The 21,457-nt window shown below is 41.2% G+C and overlaps 1 protein-coding gene and 1 long non-coding RNA gene across 2 annotated transcripts; one reads left to right on the top strand and one right to left on the bottom strand.

Annotated features, from left to right (window-relative positions):
• Nucleotides 1–11,731: 11,731 nt before the first annotated feature.
• LOC139379398 (meiotic recombination protein REC8 homolog) lies at nucleotides 11,732–16,868 on the top strand. Its single transcript, XM_071122207.1, is given in 17 exon segments — nucleotides 11,732–11,787; nucleotides 12,662–12,730; nucleotides 12,935–13,077; nucleotides 13,269–13,344; nucleotides 13,474–13,594; nucleotides 13,719–13,794; nucleotides 13,899–13,966; nucleotides 14,053–14,151; nucleotides 14,234–14,382; nucleotides 14,466–14,793; nucleotides 14,930–14,996; nucleotides 15,087–15,274; nucleotides 15,472–15,520; nucleotides 15,654–15,735; nucleotides 15,860–15,967; nucleotides 16,588–16,694; nucleotides 16,765–16,868. Coding segments are annotated over 17 exon segments (1,890 nt in total).
• A 2,993-nt stretch (nucleotides 16,869–19,861) lies between these two features.
• Nucleotides 19,862–21,457, bottom strand: LOC139379390 (uncharacterized). The gene is made up of 3 exons (XR_011628381.1): nucleotides 21,368–21,457; nucleotides 21,020–21,190; nucleotides 19,862–20,580 (listed from the first exon to the last, which is right to left on the bottom strand). It is a non-coding gene; the product is annotated as an uncharacterized lncRNA (long non-coding RNA).

Raw genomic sequence — 21,457 nt, 5'->3', positions numbered from 1 at the left:
AGTATCTATCTTATATATATATATATATCTTCTATTCAGCTCCTTCAATTGGCTGTCACTCTGCCCTCTAAAGACAAAATCATATGAAAATACTTTCTGATCCATACTGAATAAAAAACAAATGATCCAAAATGTTGTAATCAGTGGGATCAATTGAACAGCCTCCATTACCTGCATTATCTGTCAGAACCTCCACCTCTGTCTCACTGGCTGTCACTCTGGCCCCCATAGCTGACAGTTCTGCTGCTTGGACTAGAATTACAGGAAATATATATACAGTGTTCAATCTGATAGAGAATAATGAAAACACAATTCTGTAGATATTTTCCGGCGTGGTCTCAGAGCACTTCGTATTATTCTGTACGTATATTCGAAACCCTCCATTTAGAATATGTTAAATTCCGTATGGTATGTGTTAATCCATCATCCATTTCATATGTTATAATAATATAATATAATTAATATGTTCCGAATTGCAATTCATACAATTTGTCACAAATTTGCAAAACATACGAAATTGTAAAACTTATGAAATGTTACTAATTCCAATTTGTTCTTGCTAACGTTAGCTAGGTGGGTAGTTGGCTAAAGCTAACATTAGCTAGCACTATGGGTTAGGTTAAAGGGTTAGGAGAAGGATTAGCTAAAAAGGTTAAGTTTAGGATTAGGGGAAGGTTTGGCTAACATGGTAAGTAGTTGCAAAGTAGCTACAAAGTAGTTGCAAAGTTGCTAATTAGCTAAAATGCTAAAGTTGTCTGTGATGGGATTCAAACCGAAACCTTTCAGTTGTTAGACATTTGAGTTATACATACACCTACCCATTCACCCCAACCAACCACCCTCCTTTAATCTTTGCCTTAAGTCACCTTCTAGCTTATGTAACCATACCAAACGTAACATATACTCATTTGAGTGTCCCAGATGTACATTTACTGTGTTGCATCTACTGTCGTGGCCAAAAGTTTTGAGAATGACACAAATATTAATTTTCACAAAGTCTGCTGCCTCAGTTTGTATGATGGCAATTTGCATATACTCCAGAATGTTATGAAGCGTGATCAGATGAATTGCAAATAATTGCAAAGTCCCTCTTTGCCATGCAAATGAACTGAATCCCCCAAAAACATTTCCGCTGCATTTCATCCCTGCCACAAAAGGACCAGCTGACATCATGTCAGTGATTCTCTCGTTAACACAGGTGTGAGTGTTGACGAGGACAAGGCTGGAGATCACTCTGTCATGCTGATTGAATTCGAATAACAGACTGGAAGCTTCAAAAGGAGGGTGGTGCTTGGAATCATTGTTATTCCTCTGTCAAACATGGTTACCTGCAAGGAAACACATGCCGTCATCATGGCTTTGCACAAAAAGGACTTCACAGGCAAGGATAATGCTGCCATTAAGATTGCACCTAAATCAACCACTTATCGGATCATCAAGAACTTCAAGGAGAGTGGTTCAATTGTTGTGACGAAGGCTTCAGGGCGCTTAAGAAAGTCCAGCAAGCGCCAGGACCCACTCCTAAAGTTGATTCCGCTGCGGGATCGGGGCACCACCAGTACAGAGCTTGCTCAGGAATGACAGCAGGCAGGTGTGAGTGCATCTGCATGCACAGTGAGGCAAAGACTTTTGGAGGATCGCCTGGTGTCAAGAAGGGCAGCAAAGAAGCCACTTCTCTCCAGACAAAACATCAGGGACAGACTGATATTCTGCAAAAGGTACAGAGATTGGACTGCTGAGGACTGGGGTAAAGTCATTATCTCTGATGAATCCCCTTTCTGATTGTTTGGGGCATCCGGAAAAAAAGCTTGTCCGGAGAAGACAAGGTGAGCGCTACCATCAGTCCTGTGTCATGCCAACAGAAAAGCATCCTGAGACCATTCATGTGTGGGGTTGCTTCTCAGCCAAGGGAGTGGGCTCACTCACAATTTTGCCTAAGAACACAGCCATGAATAAAGAATGGTACCAACACATCCTCCGAGAGCAACTTCTCCCAACCATCCAGGAACAGTTTGGTGACGAACAATGCCTTTTCCAGCATGATGGAGCACCTTGCCATAAGGCAAAAGTGATAACTAAGTGGCTCGGGGAACAAAACATTGATATTTTGGGTCCATTGCCAGGAATCTTCCCAGACCTTAATCCCATTGAGAACTTGTGGTCAATCCTCAAGAGGCGGGGGGACAAATAACAACCCACAAATTCTCAGTCAGGATGTGGCCCAGAAGTTAATTGACACCATGCCAGGGCGGATTGCAGGGGTCTTGAAAAAGAAGGGTCTGCCTCCCGGGTGGCGCAGTGGTTAAGGGCGCTGTACTGCAGCGCCAGCTGTGCCATCAGAGTCCTGGGTTCGCGCCCAGGCTCTGTCGTAACCGGCCGCGACCGGGAGGTCCGTGGGGCGACGCACAATTGGCCTAGCGTCGCCAGGGCTTGGTCGGTAGGGGTGTCCTTGTCTCATCGCGCACCAGCGACTCCTGTGGCGGGCTGGGCGCAGTGTACGCTAGCCAAGGTGGCCAGGTGCACGGTGTTTCCTCCGGCGCATTGGTGCGGCTGGCTTCCGGGTTGGATGTGCGCTGTGTTAAAGAAGCAGCGGCTTGGTTGGTTGTGTATCGGAGGACGCATGACTTTCAACCTTCGTCTCTCCCGAGCCCGTACTGGAGTTGTAGCGATGAGACAAGATAGTAGCTACTACAACAATTGGATACTACGAAATTGGGGAGAAAAAGGGGTAAAATTAAAAAAAATAAAAAATAAAAAAGAAGGGTCTTTGCATCAATTTCATGTAATTGTCAATAAAAGCCTTTGACACCATAGTAACATCTGACAATATCTAAAGACACTGAAGCAGCAAACTTTGTGGAAATTAATATTTGTGTCATTCTCAAAACTTTTGGCCACGACTGTAGTCTGAGACCAGTTTGATATTTTCTCTATATCTCTATATTACCTGCATTCTCTGTCTTCAGCTTCTCCACCTGGCTGTCACTCTGGCCTCCATTCCTAGAATATGATGTAAAAAGATACAAATAAACTGTTGATGAAAAAACACCCCTTAGTTATTTGTTAATTACAGTAATCAAATAACATAAGTTACAGATGTCTCAGGTTACCTGCATTTTCTCTCTCCAGTTCCTCCACCTTGTTTTTGTGGAAGTGCAGTTTAGTCTTAGTGACTCATCTCCACTCTCTGGTTCACCACCTTTCTGCAGCTCCTCCACCTCTTCTTTCAGTTCCTCCACCTCTCCTTTCAGCTCCTCCACCTCTCCTTTCAGTTCCTCCACCTCTCCTTTCAGCTCCTCCACCTCTCCTTTCAGCTACTCCACCTCTCCTTTCAGCTCCTCCACCTCTCCTTTCAGCTACTCCACCTCTCCTTTCAGCTCCTCCACCTCTCCTTTCAGCTCCTCCACCTCTCCTTTCAGCTCCTTCACCTCTCGTTTCAGCTCCTCCACCTCTCCTTTCAGCTCCTCCACCTCTCCTTTCAGCTCCTCCACCTCTCCTTTCAGCTCCTCCACCTCTCCTTTCAGCTCCTCCATCTCTCCTTTCAGCTCCTCCACCTCTCCTTTCAGCTCCTCCACCTCTCCTTTCAGCTCCTCCACCTCTCATTTCAGCTCCTCCACCTCTCCTTTCAGCTTCTTCACCTCTCCTTTCAGCTCCTCCATCTCTCCTTTCAGCTCCTCCACCTCTCCTTTCAGCTCCTCCACCTCTCCTTTCAGCTCCTCCACCTCTCATTTCAGCTCCTCCACCTCTCCTTTCAGCTCCTTCACCTCTCCTTTCAGCTCCTCCATCTCTCCTTTCAGCTCCTCCACCTCTCCTTTCAGCTCCTCCACCTCTCCTTTCAGCTCCTCCACCTCTCCTTTCAGCTCCTCCACCTCTCCTTTCAGCTCCTCCACCTCTCCTTTCAGCTCCTCCACCTCTCCTCCACCTCTCCTTTCAGCTCCTTCACCTGGCTCTCACTGGCACTCCAGAGTCTGGCCTCCAAACCTGCAATAACATGAAGAGTTTTTTAATCCCTACTGAATTAAACATGTGCAATCCACTGCAAACATACACTGAAATTCAAATTAATATCACCTGTTTTCTCACTCTTCAGCCCCTCCACCTCTCTCTCACTAGCTGTCACTCTGGCTCCCATGGTTGACATTTATGCTGCTTGGACCGGAATTCTAAGAATAATGTGTAGAGATTTTGATGGGATACAAATCCATTTATATTAACTAGATCCTTTTCAGTACTGCAAATAATGCATTACCTGTATTTTCACTCTCCAGTGATCCTCCACCTGGCTCTCATTAGCTGTCACTCTGGCCGCCATGTTTCCCAGCTCCGCTCTCTGTTTCACCACCATGTCTCTCAGCCGCTTCAGCTCAGTCCAGATGACAGGGCTAGACCCAGGTTGCTGCTAAGCACCACATGCAGGTAGAGGTAGAAACATAATGAGTAAGCATGATGAGATGAAGAGTTTAATTACTAAACGCTATATATCCATTTTAGGAAATGTTGGTAAAAATCAGCTTTTATTGTTTAAAGAAATTATGCAAGAGATTGGTGTTTTTTCACTCTTATCAGGGCATGGGTGTTCAATGACAGACATGTAATTGTTTAAAATCTTTCACATGAGGATTTCATTTGAGAGAGGCAAATAATTGTTTTTTTGCTAAACGCTATACAGTACTGTATATCCACCTCATTCTCATGTAAATAAGTAGTACTGGTTTTACACAGTCAAATGTAACATATATATATATATATTTGTATTATTTATTTATTTCACCTTTATTTAACCAGGTAGGCTAGTTGAGAACAAGTTCTCATTTGCAACTGCGACCTGGCCAAGATAACGCCAAGCAGTTCGACACATACAACAACACAGAGTTACACATGGAATTAACAAACATACAGTCAATAATACAGTAGAACAAAAGAAAAATCTATATATAGCATGTGCAAATGAGGTAAGATAAGGGAGGTAAAAGCAATAAATAGGCCATGGTGGCGAAGTAATTACAATATAGCAATTAAACACTGGAATGTTTTTTGAACAGTTTTGTAATGAGCTTGTGAACCCTTGTAGAATGAACAGGGAAAATGTATTTCCGGGTAGGTGCCCGAGTATAAATAAGTCTTATGCTTGTCCTGTGAACACTACGAGTGAGAATAAACCTCAAGAGAGTTTAACCACAGAACACTCTAAAGAAAACATGTTTCCTAGCAGGGCTGGGCGGAATATACCGTATGTTATGATATACCGGTATTATTGCAGGGACCGGTTTGGGTTTTTACTTTACCTTCTATACCGGTATTTGAATGTTTGGTTTGTTAAATATGATACGCCATGTGTAATGTCAATGTATATAGTTTACTTTGCTACTTGAGTCATCACTCTCCGCTCTTTAATTCAATTCAATTCAATTCAAGGGGCTTTATTGGCATGGGAAACATGTGTTAACATTGCCAAAGCAAGTGAGGTAGATAATATATAAAGTGAATATAGAAAGTGAAATAAACAATACAAATTAACAGTAAACATTACACATACAGAAGTTTTAAAACAATAAAGACATTACAAATGTCATATTATATATATATACAGTGTTTTAACAACGTACAAATGGTTAAAGGACACAAGGGAAAATAAATAAGCATAAATATGGGTTGTATTTACAATGGTGTTTGTTCTTCACTGGTTGCCCTTTTCTCGTGGCAACAGGTCACAAATCTTGCTGCTGTGATGGCACACTGTGGAATTTCACCCAGTAGATATGGGAGTTTATCAAAATTGGATTTGTTTTCGAATTCTTTGTGGATCTGTGTAATCTGAGGGAAATATGTCTCTCTAATATGGTCATACATTGGGCAGGAGGTTAGGAAGTGCAGCTCAGTTTCCACCTCATTTTGTGGGCAGTGAGCACATAGCCTGTCTTCTCTTGAGAGCCATGTCTGCCTACGGCGGCCTTTCTCAATAGCAAGGCTATGCTCACTGAGTCTGTACATAGTCAAAGCTTTCCTTAATTTTGGGTCAGTCACAGTGGTCAGGTATTCTGCCGCTGTGTACTCTCTGTGTAGGGCCAAATAGCATTCTAGTTTGCTCTGTTTTTTTGTTCATTCTTTCCAATGTGTCAAGTAATTATCTTTTTGTTTTCTCATGATTTGGTTGGGTCTAATTGTGCTGCTGTCCTGGGGCTCTGTAGGGTGTGTTTGTGTTTGTGAACAGAGCCCCAGGACCAGCTTGCTTAGGGGACTCTTCTCCAGGTTCATCTCTCTGTAGGTTATGGCTTTGTTATGGACGGTTTGGGAATCGCTTCCTTTTAGGTGGTTATAGAATTTAACGGCTCTTTTCTGGATTTTGATAATTAGTGGGTATCGGCCTAATTCTGCTCTGCATGCATTATTTGGTGTTCTACGTTGTACACAGAGGATATTTTTGCAGAATTCTGCGTGCAGAGTCTCAATTTGGTGTTTGTCCCATTTTGTGAAGTCTCGGTTGGTGAGCGGACCCCAGACCTCACAACCATAAAGGGCAATGGGCTCTATGACTGATTCAAGTATTTTTAGCCAAATCCTAATTGGTATGTTGAAATGTATGTTCCTTTTGATGGCATAGAATGCCCTTCTTCACAGCTTTGTGGAAGTTACCTGTGGCGCTGATGTTTAGGCCAAGGTATGTATAGTTGCTCTAGGGCAACAGTGTCTAGATGGAATTTGTATTTGTGGTCCTGGTGACTGGACCTTTTTTGGAACACCATTATTTTGGTCTTACTGAGATTTACTGTCAGGGCCCAGGTCTGACATAATCTGTGCATAAGATCTAGGTGCTGCTGTAGGCCATCCTTGGTTGGTGACAGAAGCACCAGATCATCAGCAAACAGTAGACATTTGACTTCGGATTCTAGTAGGGTGAGGCCGGGTGCTGCAGACATTTCTAGTGCCCGCGCCAATTCGTTGATATATATGTTGAAGAGGGTGGGGCTTAAGCTGCATCCCTGTCTCACCCCACGACCCTGTGTGAAGAAATGTGTGTGTTTTTTGCCAATTTTAACCGCACACTTGTTGTTTGTGTACATGGATTTTATAATGTCGTTTTATAATGTTTTACCCCCAACACCACTTTCCATCAGTTTGTATAGCAGACCCTCATGCCAAATTGAGTCGAAGGCTTTTTTGAAATCAACAAAGCATGAGAAGACTTTGCCTTTGTTTTGGTTTGCTTGGTTGTCAATTAGGGTGTGCAGGGTGAATACATGGTCTGTTGTACGGTAATTTGGTAAAAAGCCAATTTGACATTTGCTCAGTACATTGTTTTCATTGAGGAAATGTACGAGTCTGCTGTTAATGATAATGCAGAGGATTTTCCCAAGGTTACTGTTGACGCGTATTCCACGGTAGTTATTGGGGTCAAATTTGTCTCCACTTTTGTGGATTGGGGTGATCAGTCCTTGGTTCCAAATATTGGGGAAGATGGCAGAGCTAAGGATGATGTTAAAGAGTTTTAGAATAGCCAATTGGAATTTGTGGTCTGTATATTTGATCATTTTATTGAGGATACCATCAACACCACAGGCCTTTTTGGGTTGGAGGGTTTTTATTTTGTCCTGTAACTTATTCAATGTAATTGGAGAATCCAGTGGGCTCTGGTAGTCTTTAATAGTTGATTCTAAGATTTGTATTTGATCATGTATATGTTTTTGCTCTTTATTATTTGTTATAGAGCCAAAAAGATTGGAGAAGTGGTTTACCCATACATCTCCATTTTGGATAGATAATTCTTTGTGTTGTTGTTTGTTTAGTGTTTTCCAATTGTCCCAGAAGTGGTTAGAGTCTATGGATTCTTCAATTACATTGAGCTGATTTCTGTAGTAGTGTATTTCTGTATTGTTTTAGTGATTCACCATAGTGAAGGCGTAGACTCAGGTTTTCCGGGTCTCTATGTTTTTGGTTGGACAGGTTTCTCAATTTCTTTCTTAGATTTTTGCAATCTTCATCAAACCATTTGTCGTTATTGTTAATTTTCTTCGGTTTTCTATTTGACATTTTTAGATTTGATAGGTTTGATAGGGATTTTCTACTGCCAAGTTTACACCTTCACTATTACAGTGGAACGTTTTACCCAGGAAATTGTCTAAAAGGGATTGAATAGCATTTATAGCATTTCTTAATGTTACTCAGTTCCTTTGGCTTTGATGCCTCATGATTGAGTATTGCTGGCACAGTGGCACAGAGCTCTTTCTCTCTGTGCCACTTTCCACACAGATTTAGCCACGCCCCCTGTCACTCAAGGAGCGCATTTGACGTTCTTCAACCTCGAGACACTTGCGTTCAGTCCTGCATTGTCAGTGCTGCACTTGCAACAATGTTGATGACAACAATGCTGTTTTGCTTTGCATCTTGATATAAATCCACTAGCAATCTATAATGACACTATTAGTTGGTGTTTCTTACATCAGAAAACAACAAGTTTGTATTTTCTTAGCAAGTTACCCTAAATCTTGTGAAACACTAATTGTTAGCCGATAATGCTAATAGCTAGCTAGCAAATAAATGTACTGAGTAAGAGAACGTAGGTAGCTAATACAGCCTGATAATACCAGTGATGGTGTAGACCTAAATCAGCATTTTTTGTGTAACAGTATCTTCTAAATCAAAGAGGAATTGTTCAAAGAAAAAATATGTTAGCTACATGAAGTAGCTAAAAGAAAAGCATGCAATGTAGCCAAAGTTTATATGGGTCCCCTAGGGACTCCTCCCTGGCATTTTAATTCGTTTTCATCTCAAACAACACTGTATTCAAAGTGCCCACTATTATATTATAACTATAGAATTAGAATAGTCATTCTATTTCCATGATTCCAGCAGTTTTGCTCTAATTCGCACGTCAAATCGCAATTGCCACAATAAAAAGTCCTAGATTATTTGCCCATATCGTGCAGCCCTGGGTGGCAGTGTGGAAATGATCTCAACTGAGTAGTGGTGTAAAGTACTTAAATCGTTTTTTTTTTTGTATCTGTACTTTAATTTTTCAATTTTTATTTTTGACAACTTTTACTTCACTACATTCCTAAAGAAAAGACTACTTTTTACTCCATACATTTTCCCTGACACCTAAAAGTACTCGTTACATTTTGAACTCGTTACATTTGTGTGCCCCTGGCTACCCATACATTTTAAAAAAACAAGAAAATGGTGCCATCTAGTTTGCTTAATATAAGGAATTCGAAATTATTTATACGTTTACTTTTGATACTTAAGTACATTTGATCAATTACATGTACTTTTGATACTTAAGTATATTTCAAACCAAATACTTTTAGACTTTTACTTGAGTCATATTCTATTAACTTGTATCTTTACTTTGACTCAAGTATGACAACTGGGAACTTTTTCCACCACTGCAATTGAGTGCAGGAAATGCAGAAATGATAAAAGAGCTCAAATTTGTTTTGGTTGAAGTTGAATTGAACAGTATAAAACAATCAGAATGGAGAAAAACTCATTTATATCACTTAGATATCACTTAGAATATAAGTGTGAAATACCATCATACTGTCCAATTTAAAAAAAATATTGTGCTATAATATTTTGGCCATATGGCCCAGCCCTATTTCCTATACCAACACTATGTGTAGAGCGTTGGACTAGTAACCAGAAGGTTGCAAGTTCAAATCCCTGAGCTGACAAGGTACATATCTGTCATTCTGCCCCTGAACAGGCAGTTAACCCACTGTTCCTAAGCTGTCATTGAAAATAAGAATTTGTTCTTAATAACTGACTTGCCTAATTAAATTAAGGTAAAATATATATATTGTGTCCATGTCTGGGTCACAATGACAAAACCAACAATGCCATTCTTCATGATGCAAGATTTTTTTAATGGTGTGATAGATATGAGTGACAGGGTTACATTTTCCAACCGGGCGATCCAACAGTGAAGATTTTCACACACAGCTGCCTAAGCACCCCTTTTCTGCCCCAAAACTGGAGTTTTTCTCCTGCGTTTCGCATGGGAGTGGCTTAAGATAAGACTTGCTCTATGACAGATAGAAGGGGCGCTGAGTGGAACCTCCCTGCCTGTGTACACGTTGTTGAATTGTATTGTATTGTTGTATGTTTTAATTCTGTAATGTATGGATTGTTGCTGCATTCTTGGCCAGGTCTCCCTTGAAAAGGATACTATGGGTCTCAATGGGCTTTGCCTGGTTAAATAAAATGTCATTTAAAAAAATGCAGCATTCAAACATTCCATTACAGCTAAACAATGGATATGTAGCGTTTTGCAAAAAAACTAACTTTCATACACATCTAAAATCTTAGAACAGTAATATTTTACACACACATGAAGGTGCCCACCCATAAGCAATCATTTCTGATAAAAAAAACACAGATGTAAATTTTGGGGGGATTTATGGCGTGTTCATGTGTTAGTCGGAACTAAGAAACTCTGACATTTCCGACTTGCTAACTGGTTGAACGCAGCTAACGCAGTTAGCAAATCGGAAATGTTAGAGTTTCCTATTCCCACTAGCACGTTAACGTGACAAACTCTTCAGATATAGCTCATAAGAGGAGGCTGGTGGGAGAAGCTATAGGAAGACGGGCTCATTGTGTGGCCGATGTGAAATGGCTAGCTAGTTAGCGCTGGTGCGTGCTAATAGTGTTTCAGTCGGTGATGTCACTCGCTCTGAGACCTAGAAGTAGTTGCTCTGCAAGGGCTGTGGCTTTTGTGGCGCGATGGGTAACGACGCTTCGTGAGTGACTGTGTGCAGATGGTCCCTGGTTCGAGCCCAGGTTGGGGTGATGAGAGGAACGGAAGCTATACTGTTACAATTGCAATGGAATAAATTGAACTGCGACAAACATGTTTGATACCTTTCCATAAATTCCATTCCAGACATTACAATAAGCTCGTCCAACCAGCCATGGTAGTTTATAAATGGTTAAAACATTTCTGATGGGTTTCAAAGACCATGATTAAACTTTCTATGTATTAACAAAATTCATGATCATTTATTTTTATGAGAATGTATTACAATAGGCTTGTCATGGTCTTAGGTCTATTTTCAGTTTATTGCATTTTTTGTTTTTGGTCACCTAGATCTAGGCCTATAGATGACAGGGTCAACATTCATTGACAAGGGAAAAATAAATGCTGCTTTCCATCGTTGAATGAGATAATGCTCCAAAAAATATTTTCAGTTATTAAAAGATCAAAAAGATTTTCCTTAATGAGTCGGGGTTTGATAAATGTGGTTTAACTTCAACGTTCATATTAAACTTCAACGTTCATAATATTCACATTCATTGAAAATATGATGAGTAAAATGCGATTCCCCTAATGCCCATCACTTCAGTAGGTCAACAGGTGTCCGACCAGTCTATTGGTTAAGAGCCAGACGATGGTAAACCGTGTCTGTAAAAGGGCGTATTCGTTTTGCATGGCCCGGTGCACTTGGTAATAGGATATTTCTCTTTAGGACCAATGGAATGATCTAAAATATGCGAAATCCGGGGTACCAGGCCATGCAAAACGAACACATTTATTTCTGTCAGTTCTTTGCTGCGGTTCTCATTGGCAGCTGTGATAGTGTATATGCATCAGATACATTATTTCCCTAAATCCACTTGGTCAGATCAGTCAGTACAAATAAATGCTATTTCAGACATAGGCCTAACGGTTTACATTCAATATTTCAATTAAAAGTTAGATTTATTTAGCTCGTTAATTTGTAAGGAACCAGTCATGTTTTTCTCCCCAAGCGTTTTGAATCGTCACACAGGGTGCTTCTCCACAATATGGTGAGTAGGCCAGTTGCTATAAGATTGCGGTTGATATTTGATATTTCGGCTAGAACCGTTTCATTTGGATGAAGGGACAATTTTAATGACCTATGGGGATAATAGATCATTCGATTCTCATTATGTTTTTGTAACTTTTTCATAATCCTACACGAGCTCCACGGCATAGCCTATTTAGACTATTACCTGCTTATCATGTCTACCTAGCCTAGTGTATGATCAATTGCTAAATCAGCCTAGACTACTTCATGAAAGATGAATGTAGTAGGCCTATCTTGCAATGAATAAGACACAATTATAACTCTATTATAATAATGTAACACTATTATAATATTAGTTAGGCCTATCCTATTTATCTAAAATCATTTTCTGATATTTCTAATTTAGTTAAATCTAGCTGCTAGTGTCTGGGGTCATGTAAAGGAGAACAGGTGCAACAACCAGACATAACAATGATAGACCAGGTAAACACATAGGAAACATAAATAAATATTTGTGCTCTTCTCATTGTCAACAGATACACATCAATGAATGCCGCTCTAGAATTAAACTGAGACGCATGAAATGAAAAACGTTTAAACGTCTCGGTAATTATTAGAGAAGAAGGGAGAGATCTTCAGTCTGAAAGCTTGAAAGAGAAGTTTGATTTCCACGCCAGCCTCGTAATCCGCTAGCCCTCGCTCTGCAACTTTTGTCCAGTCAGAGCCCTTCAGAGGTTTCCGGTCGACATTACTGTCCAATCACACCGCTTCCAGTGTTTTTTCCATATCAGCGCAGTGAAACAGAGTAGAAGCAAGGCAGGCCAGCTATCTGATTGCTGATATCCATTTGTCTGTAATGATGGGAATGTCCATCTGTTGTGTGGTGATTGTAGGTTGGCTGCCACCAAAGGGATAAAGATCCCACAAAAAGATTTCCTGAAAGTCAATGTCCAACGAACATGGTAAGAGAGGGTTTGCCTTTGCCTGTTAGTCATTGAAAAACTTTTGCTTTCGTGTAAAGCTATCATTAGTGTTCTACAATTGAAAACATATATAAATATAGGGCACGGTTACATTTTGTTTTTAATCATTCCTTTCTGAGCCCTGTGCTATAGCAGTCTACACTGATGCCATCATGCCATTTCCCATTTGTTGTGCATCTACAGTAATGACATCATGGACTATGTGCTGGTGCGAGTCCCGCCCCCTCTGCCGGGATTGCCCCGCCCCCGTTTCTCCCTCTACCTCTCCTCCCAGCTCCAATATGGTGTCATCATCGTCTACCACCGCCAGTGTGGGATGCTCCTGGGTAAGAGGGAGGGGAAAGGGGAAGGAGAGGGGGAGTGAGTAGGAAAAGAGAAGGTTGGAGAGAGGGATTATGCATGTAGGGGAGAATAGAAGGTGTGGAAAAGACAGGAGTGTGACAGGAGAGTTATGACCTCTGACCTGTAGGGTGACAGGAGAGTTATGACCTCTGACCTGTAGTGTGTGTGTTTCCAGAGGAGATCCAGCACATTCTGGACAGACTAGCCAAGACCAGAACCGCCCAGATGATCGATGTGGATGAGTCTGATAGGTGGGTACAACAAAGCCAGTTTCTCAAGTCTCATGTTCTTCCTGGTGGAGAGAGAGGCGTCTGGCGAGTGCACTGACACAAATGGCTGCCATAAATTAGGATCTCTCTCTCTCGCTCTCTCTCACGCAGACACACTCTTTCTCTCCCTGACGTGTTGTCTCTCCTGGAGGAAAGTGAGTGGGCAGCGAACCCCTTCTTTGGAGAAATACATTCTGGGTACACCATGCCCAGCCCTAACACACTAATACAGGTACATCGGACAGTGTCTCAAATGACTGTGTGTGTGTGTGTGTGTGTGTGTGTGTGTGTGTGTGTGTGTGTGTGTGACACATCTTGTCTTTCTCTAATCTCTTGTTCCTCTTCTTGTCTGTCAGCTGGGTGGAGAGTTTAGGAGAGAATCCACTCCTGAGCGCCCCCTGCTTCTGAGTCCAGGTACTCCCCCTCAGGACGGTGAGAGAGGAGGGTGGGGGAGGAGGGGGGAGTTTACTACATTAAGGGGAGTGGAGAAAAGGAAGAGTGGTCATGAGTTAAATGGTAATCCATTGTGTTTCCAGGTATCACAGCGTCTCCAGACTCCATCACTCTGATAGAGACTGAACCCGTCACCATCCCCTCAGCAGAGGTATGCCTGTCAGTCAGAACAGCTGTCAATCAAACTCACTTTCCAATCAAACCATCTCTCCCTATTCCTAACTCTCTCGCTGGCAGTTTGAAGGGGTGGAGCTCGCTGAGGTCACACATCAAAACATGGGGATGATTGACTTGCTAATGGACCAATTAGATCACTTCCCAGAGGGTGAGTGACAGGTAAATTATCCTCTGTCCCTGCCCCCTATACACAGGGCAGAGTTAAAAATGAGTATGTGTTTCAGGAGAGATGGAGGCAGAGCGAGAGAGGGGCCCAGAGAGAGAAGAGAGGGAGAGAGAAGGAGAATCTGTGGGAGAAGGGGACTTGGAGAGAGAGGGAGAAAGTGAACAAGAAGTAGAAAGAGCAGAAGCGATAGAGAGGAGGAGAGATGTCATTGGATCCCTTATTGGGTAGGTTAATATAAACTGACACAGACACACACACTCACTCACACACACACAGTAACTTTGGTTCCCGCTGTCTCCTCTGTCAGACTGCCGTATACCACCCTATCCAGCGAGGACCCCACTGTGCTGCCTGGCGAGGAGACAGAGCTGCCCATGGAGATGCCTGCCGCACTCGCAGAGGAGAGGACACCAGTGTCTGTCCCTCTGCCCCCTTCCACACCTGGTGAACCAGAGGAGCGAGGGATGGCTAGAGAGAGAGGGAGATGGAGAGATAGCCCCACCCTACAGGATGTTACTCCCCCAGTGAAGCAACCTCGTAGGAGGCAGCTGCTCTTCATCGACCAGGAAACACAGATATCCCAGGAGGCACTGCAGCAACAGATAGACAACACTCTCATACAGACCAGGCCCCTGGTACACACACACACCCCCACACACACACACACATTTGAACTATACACTCAAAACTGTAATAATTAACAAAGTATTCATAAACAAGTCAATCAATTAGTGAAAGTGTGAGAGTAAGTAAGATGTGTGTGTGTTCCAGGTTGTAATCAGTGGTCCCTCTAAGAGAACAGTGTCTCCAGTTGATCTCCTTGGTAACCCATGCACCAGTGAGTATCAACACTCATACTCTCTCTTTCTCACTGTTTAACAGCCTTCAATCAACACAGAGATAATGTTAGGTCTCCATTCCTCCTCAGCCCTCCCTCCAGAGCTGCTGTTGCCATGGAAACGGGTGGCGATTGTCACAGCGCTCACTGGCTCCGCCCTGCTGGTAGGGAGGACAGAGACAGACTCGGAGTCAGAGAGAGAGAGGGATAAAGAGAGAGTGATGAAGGCAAAGGAGGAGGGAGACAGAGAGCAGGAGGGAGAGCTCAGCTCAAAAGAGGTGAGGCGGGATCAAACTGTTTTTTAGGTGACTACACGTGTGCACCTAATAACTGGACAATGATGATATCGACAATTATCCCTGTGTGTGTGTGTGTGTGTGTGTGTGTGTGTGTGTGTGTGTGTGTGTGTGTGTGTGTGTGTGTGTGTGTGTGTGTGTGTGTGTGTGTGTGTGTGTGTGTGTGTGTGTGTGTGTAGGTACCTAGAGAGTTGGCAGAGTCTGGCCTGTCCCAGCATGATGTTTCCAGTAAGATATTACAATACTGTAGTATCATTCCATAGATCATTCATATAAGGCTAAGGGACGTGTGCTTGGTCATCTCGCCGACAGTACACCCTCTCCATCTCACAATAGATGTTAACTCTGTGTGTTCCTCCAGCTCGGTCTCCGCTGTCCCTGGAGGTCTCTGATAGAGACATGTCCCGGGAGACCCCCCCCCTGGACACACCCGAGAGCAGAGGGTGAGAAAAGAGGGAGGAGAAGAGGGGAGGAAGAGAGTTGTATATTGTGTGCAACTGCAATTGTGTTCCACCATTTCTACACACACAGTTGACACCTGATAATGTCATATTGTGTTGTGTTCAGGTCTCCTGTCCCCAGGTCTGTGTCCAAACTGAAGGACATTCCAGAGGAGGGCGAGGGACCGCTGGAGAGAGAGGCAGAGGACATACCTATGGATGACTTATCAGCAGAGCTACAAGAGTAATAATCTAGCTATTATATCATCAAATTATAGTTTTATTTATTCTTCTGTTTTATTTCTTCCTCTGTTTTATTTCTTCTGTTTTATTTCTTCCTCTGTTTTATTTCTTCTTCTGTTTTATTTCTTCTTCTGTTTTTATTTATTCTTCTGTTTTATTTCTTCTTCTGTTTTTATTTCTTCTTCTGTTTTTATTTCTTCTTCTGTTTTTATTTATTCTTCTGTTTTATTTCTTCTTCTGTTTTATTTCTTCTTCTGTTTTTATTTATTCTTCTGTTTTATTTCTTCTTCTGTTTTTATTTCTTCTTCTGTTTTTATTTCTTCTTCTGTTTTTATTTCTTCTTCTGTTTTTATTTCTTCTTCTGTTTTTATTTATTCTTCTGTTTTATTTCTTCTTCTGTTTTATTTCTTCTTCTGTTTTTATTTCTTCTTCTGTTTTTATTTATTCTTCTGTTTTATTTCTTCTTCTGTTTTTATTTCTTCTTCTGTTTTTATTTCTTCTTCTGTTTTATTTCTTCTTCTGTTTTTATTTCTTCTTCTGTTTTTATTTATTCTTCTGTTTTATTTCTTCTTCTAAAAAACTCACTCCGCCTCTTTCTGTGTGTTTCTCTAGCGCAGTGACAGAGCCTCTTGAGGATCATGAAGGGGTGCTGTTCCACTCTCTGCTGCCCCCACTGGCCCAACGCAGTAGTGTCACTCACTCATTCTGGACCCTACTGGGTAAGACAATGCAGATGTGTGTGTGTGTTTGTGTGTATAACAGTCAGGTGTGTGTGTGTGTTCTCTACAGAGATGGTAACTGCCAGGAGACTCTGTGTGCAGCAGGATGAACCTTATGGTGACATCATCATTTCACCTGGACCCAACTATGAGGAGGGGAATGAGAGTGTGTAACACACACACACACACACACACACACACACACACACACACACACACACACACACACACACACACACACACACACACACACACACACACACACACACACACACACGAGTTTATTCAAAGATGACTTTCAAATAGATCTCACAAACAGATAGTTTGAGTCGGGTAACTAGAAGAGACAACAGTTGACCTGTTCCTCTTTGCTAATCGTATTTTTGGTGCTTCATTTGTGTGTGTTATTTAGCAGACACTCTTATCCAGAGCAGCTTACAGTATTAAGTGTACACATGTCTTGTGTTTTTGATCTTGCCCCCAGTGGGAATCAAACCCACAACCATGGTGTTGCAAATGCCATCCCCTACCAACTGAGCCACACAGAACATTTTGTAAAGCTTAAAGTTTTTAAAGTTTTAAAGCAGGTTTTGCTTTGTTGTTTTTTTATATCAGTAGTCTCTTATTATATTATGTGACTAAAGACTGAATTTTATATTCAATATCACATTTCTCTTTTACGCATTTTAAATGACTTTTCCACCATTTCTATTTCCACAGTATTTTAGTCTATTCTTAGCGTGTGCTGACATATAAAGGACTCAGTGTGTTTGTGTTTCAGTGGTGTTTTTTTATACTTGTAACAGGTGTTTGTTTCTGTGAATAAACATGTCAAACTATTTCTCTGTGCTGTGTTTGTGTCTGACAGACCCAAGTCAAAATCTAAAGGGAGTTAAAAGTAGAATTATATGTTCAATGAAATGTACTCATGATTAACCACAATTGGAAGAAAAACATTCAATTGAATGAATAATAGCTCATACAGACTATAGCACATGAGTTTTCACAAATAATCTCTTGTACTGTACACTGAGATAGCCTACCAGTAGTTGGACATTAACTCTACACATTTCATGCACTTTAAACGTTGGTACAATGCTGGATTAAAAAGGACACGGGACACCACAGTGTTAGCTTCAGGAAGTTATTTAGTAAGATAAAACCAGATACAGTGTACAGAACATCACTGGTACTGCACTACGCCAAGCTACACCTCCTTTTAGTGATAGAGAGGAAGAGACAACACACTTTAGAAATATGGTACAAATCTTCATAAATATATTTAGTGTTAGCTTTATGAATGTCTTTAGTAAGATAAGTACTGTAGTACAGCATGCTACCAACACCATAAAACCTGTACTTATCTATTGTGTACATCTGTGTAAATCACTCATAATTAATGGCTATAAAATCAAGGCGTGCTACAATCAAATATAATACTTTTATAGATTATTTACACTGTTATAAATGTATGGATTACAACACTTCCCCACAGATTCAGAGGACATAGTCCTCAGAGTAACGTAACGAATACAATAATGAAGAATGTAAAACTGTTCTATAGCATTCTGTTCAGGCTCTGACAGGGCTGGTACGTTTCCCAGCCTGAGGATGCGCTCCTGGGCTGTAGCAGGGGATCTCTGACAAACTGGAGGGGGTATCAGCATATTGAGGACAGAGGAAGGAGCTCTTCTCTGTGGCAGTGGAGAGAAGATAAGGATGGACAGAGTGATTATATAGCTGTTAGATTCTGCATGCACACTTTTGAGTTGAGAGTTAAGAGAGGAAACTGAACTGTGATATATTGGATAACAATGTTGGATAACTTTTTTTGGAGCTGTGAGAAAAGCCACCTTTCTTATACCTGCCATATGATGCATCACTAGTATCACATTATTTTTGGAATATAATCAGATGAATTGAGGAGATGACATGAATTGATGTTGCAACGTTTTTAAAACATTTCAAATATTCACAGATCCCTTGAGGACTATGGTGTTTTGCCAGGTTACAGGACACTAGTATGGAGTCCACAGAAACACAAACCCCTGGGTAGAGGGACTCAGTGGATCTGTTTTTAAAGTCCACAGGTGGGTAAATATACCAGAGGACACTCCTAAACCACACCATTGCCTCGTTTTTTTTATCACGTTCCAGTCCCCCCCTCCCCAGTGACAATTGCGCCCCTGGTGATTCCTATAATTTCTGTCCCATGCCACTCTACCTCCCAATAACAAAACCCAATATGAAAAACCTGAGGACTACACAAAATCTTTAGCCTGCGTTGAAATCTGTCTGGGTGAACAGGATTAGGGTTGAATGGCTGGAGCCCGGTTACCGAGATTTACTGCCCCAAAACCACTCCCCTTTCCCGGGATAAATAACTGTGAGAAACCAGTAAATTATAATAAATCATTTATATGAACAGCATCGCGTGAAATGGAACTGTTAAATTATATGCAATGTCTAAATCGGTCTTCTCTACGGCGTCTGTATGATGAATCAACACTCAAGGTGGGGACAGACATCCTATCTCAGTATAGAGCGCTGTTCACAATGCATTTAGAACTATCATTTCATCATGTCAACGTGAGGCGTGCAGTTGTTGCAGCATAGCCTATGCTACAGTAATATAAAGAGCGAATGCCCGTCCATCTGGCTTTCGGGCGTCACCTTGTTTTTTAATTTGAAAGATTATACTTTTTTTCAATTGCAGCTGTAGTTTTAAAACATCCTATCACTCAAACATCATTGCATTGTATCAGTGCACGCGCGAGCACTCTCTCGCAGTCTTGTTCTCTCTATCAACTCCATTCAAATTGCATCCAAAATAGATCATCTTGTTCTAGATTGATATATAGCCCTATATATATATGTCCTAGCCTACCTCTTTCAGGTAATACATTCAATGCAGTAATAGCCTTATATTTAGCTAATTAATAATGGGTTGTGCATAGTAAGAGTCTAATTTACAGTACGCACACACCTGTGCTCCGCTGACCTCTCCTTAAAAAACGCTCCTTAGCTCTTCCAATCCCATGCAGGAAAAACTAGACTAAAATACATTGCTGGGCATTATATGTTTATGATTGCTAAATACAACAGCCAATAGAACTCACGGGTAGTTTGAAAGAAGAGCAAATGGGCGCGATAGCGGTAGGCTATATCAGTTATTTATTCGGAATCATGACCATTCAATCTTCGTGAAGAGAAGTGCAAGCATTCTGTTTCTAATTCTAGTCCAATATTATTAATGGATGTCATTAGAATGATGAAGATAAGGACAACGAAAAGTATTTAATTGAACTGTTGAAAGCGATGAAGGAATGAAGCAACAATAGAGAAAGAGGAAGTAGGCTAATAACATTAGGGGAATATTATGAAAGGTATATATGCGTCAGCCTACTAGGTATACAAATAGGCCCTATTATATTTCAAAATTTAAATCAAATTCTTTAGCCTATACTTGTAACTTTGTAGGCCGCATGTGCTGCACACGAATCGCATGTTCTCTTCTGCTTTATCGTGGTTTGAACAATGTGCGTAATTCCAGCCCATATAATACAGTATAATACAGTACAGTAAACAGTTCACACTAGTTTAATTTATTTACCTAAGAGAGCATATAGCTAGCTACATCTATGGGCTTTTATGTTTGTCTGTCGTGCGTACTGTGCAGTAGCCTATATCATACATATATTGGATAACAGCAACTCTAATCTGGATATGGTTGCTCCTCTGTCTAGACAAAACCTGTGACCAGCATTGAATTCTGTCTGGGTGATCAGGATACGGTTTCTCCTCTGTCTCCCGTCTCCGTTAAGTTCCCCTCAGACGGAGAGGCGTCTGTGAGCTGTGTTTGGGTCCAGTGTCAGCTCATAGGCATCTGATGGGGGAGACCGATTGACGAATTACATTACAAATAATTATATGTTTTTAGTGTAGTTTTGACAAATATGTTTGATTGATCTTGATCATGAGATCCAATTTACTATTTATTAATGAAATAACTGACAAGGGAGTTCACAAAATACCTCCTTCTAAATGTGATCTCTTAACTCACTGTGTGTGTGTTTTTGTGATGGTCAGGTCTATACAACAAACATGATTACACACCTACATTTCTTCAGGACAGATTTTAACCAGTGCTCTGCATTAGAGATTCACAGTGACACAAACAGCATGTGTTTGAAGTTCAGTGTGGAAAATACACACCTTAACAGGAGGGCTATACTGTTCTAGAACTGTCAGGAGCAATCAATGATTTGTACACGTACCTTATTTAACTAAAATACCAATTTTACATCCACACATTGTATTTCTACCTGAGTTTTACATTACAGTCTGGATGCTCCAGTGCAGCAGAGAGGATCTTCACTCCTGAGTCTCCTATGTGACTGTAGTCCAGATTTAGCTCTCTCAGGTGTGAGGGGTTTGAACTCGGAACCAAGGTCAAGGAAGCACAGCCTTCCTCTGTGATCCCATATAATAACAAACTACAGTAAGAGAACATTCAATGAAGGATTTGGACTCACCTAGTGGCATAGTTGCACCCCATGTCAAATATGATCACCGGTATTCAGTTGACAAATGATTTCACAAAGTTATTAAGACATTATGACAATTCATTCACATGCAAACATACAATGTGTATTAAAAATGTGTTATGTCACCTAATACTTTACACTCCAATTGTACACACGTAAGAACTTCCAGTTTACAGTGTGGACTCCTCAGTCCACCAGAGAGCAGCTTCACTCCTG

This window comes from Oncorhynchus clarkii, chromosome 2 (genome assembly GCF_045791955.1).
Source record: "Oncorhynchus clarkii lewisi isolate Uvic-CL-2024 chromosome 2, UVic_Ocla_1.0, whole genome shotgun sequence".
Lineage (NCBI taxonomy): Eukaryota > Metazoa > Chordata > Actinopteri > Salmoniformes > Salmonidae > Oncorhynchus > Oncorhynchus clarkii.
The sequence above is the reverse complement of the archived record's forward strand: the minus strand, read 5'-3'. Positions and strand labels throughout refer to the sequence as shown.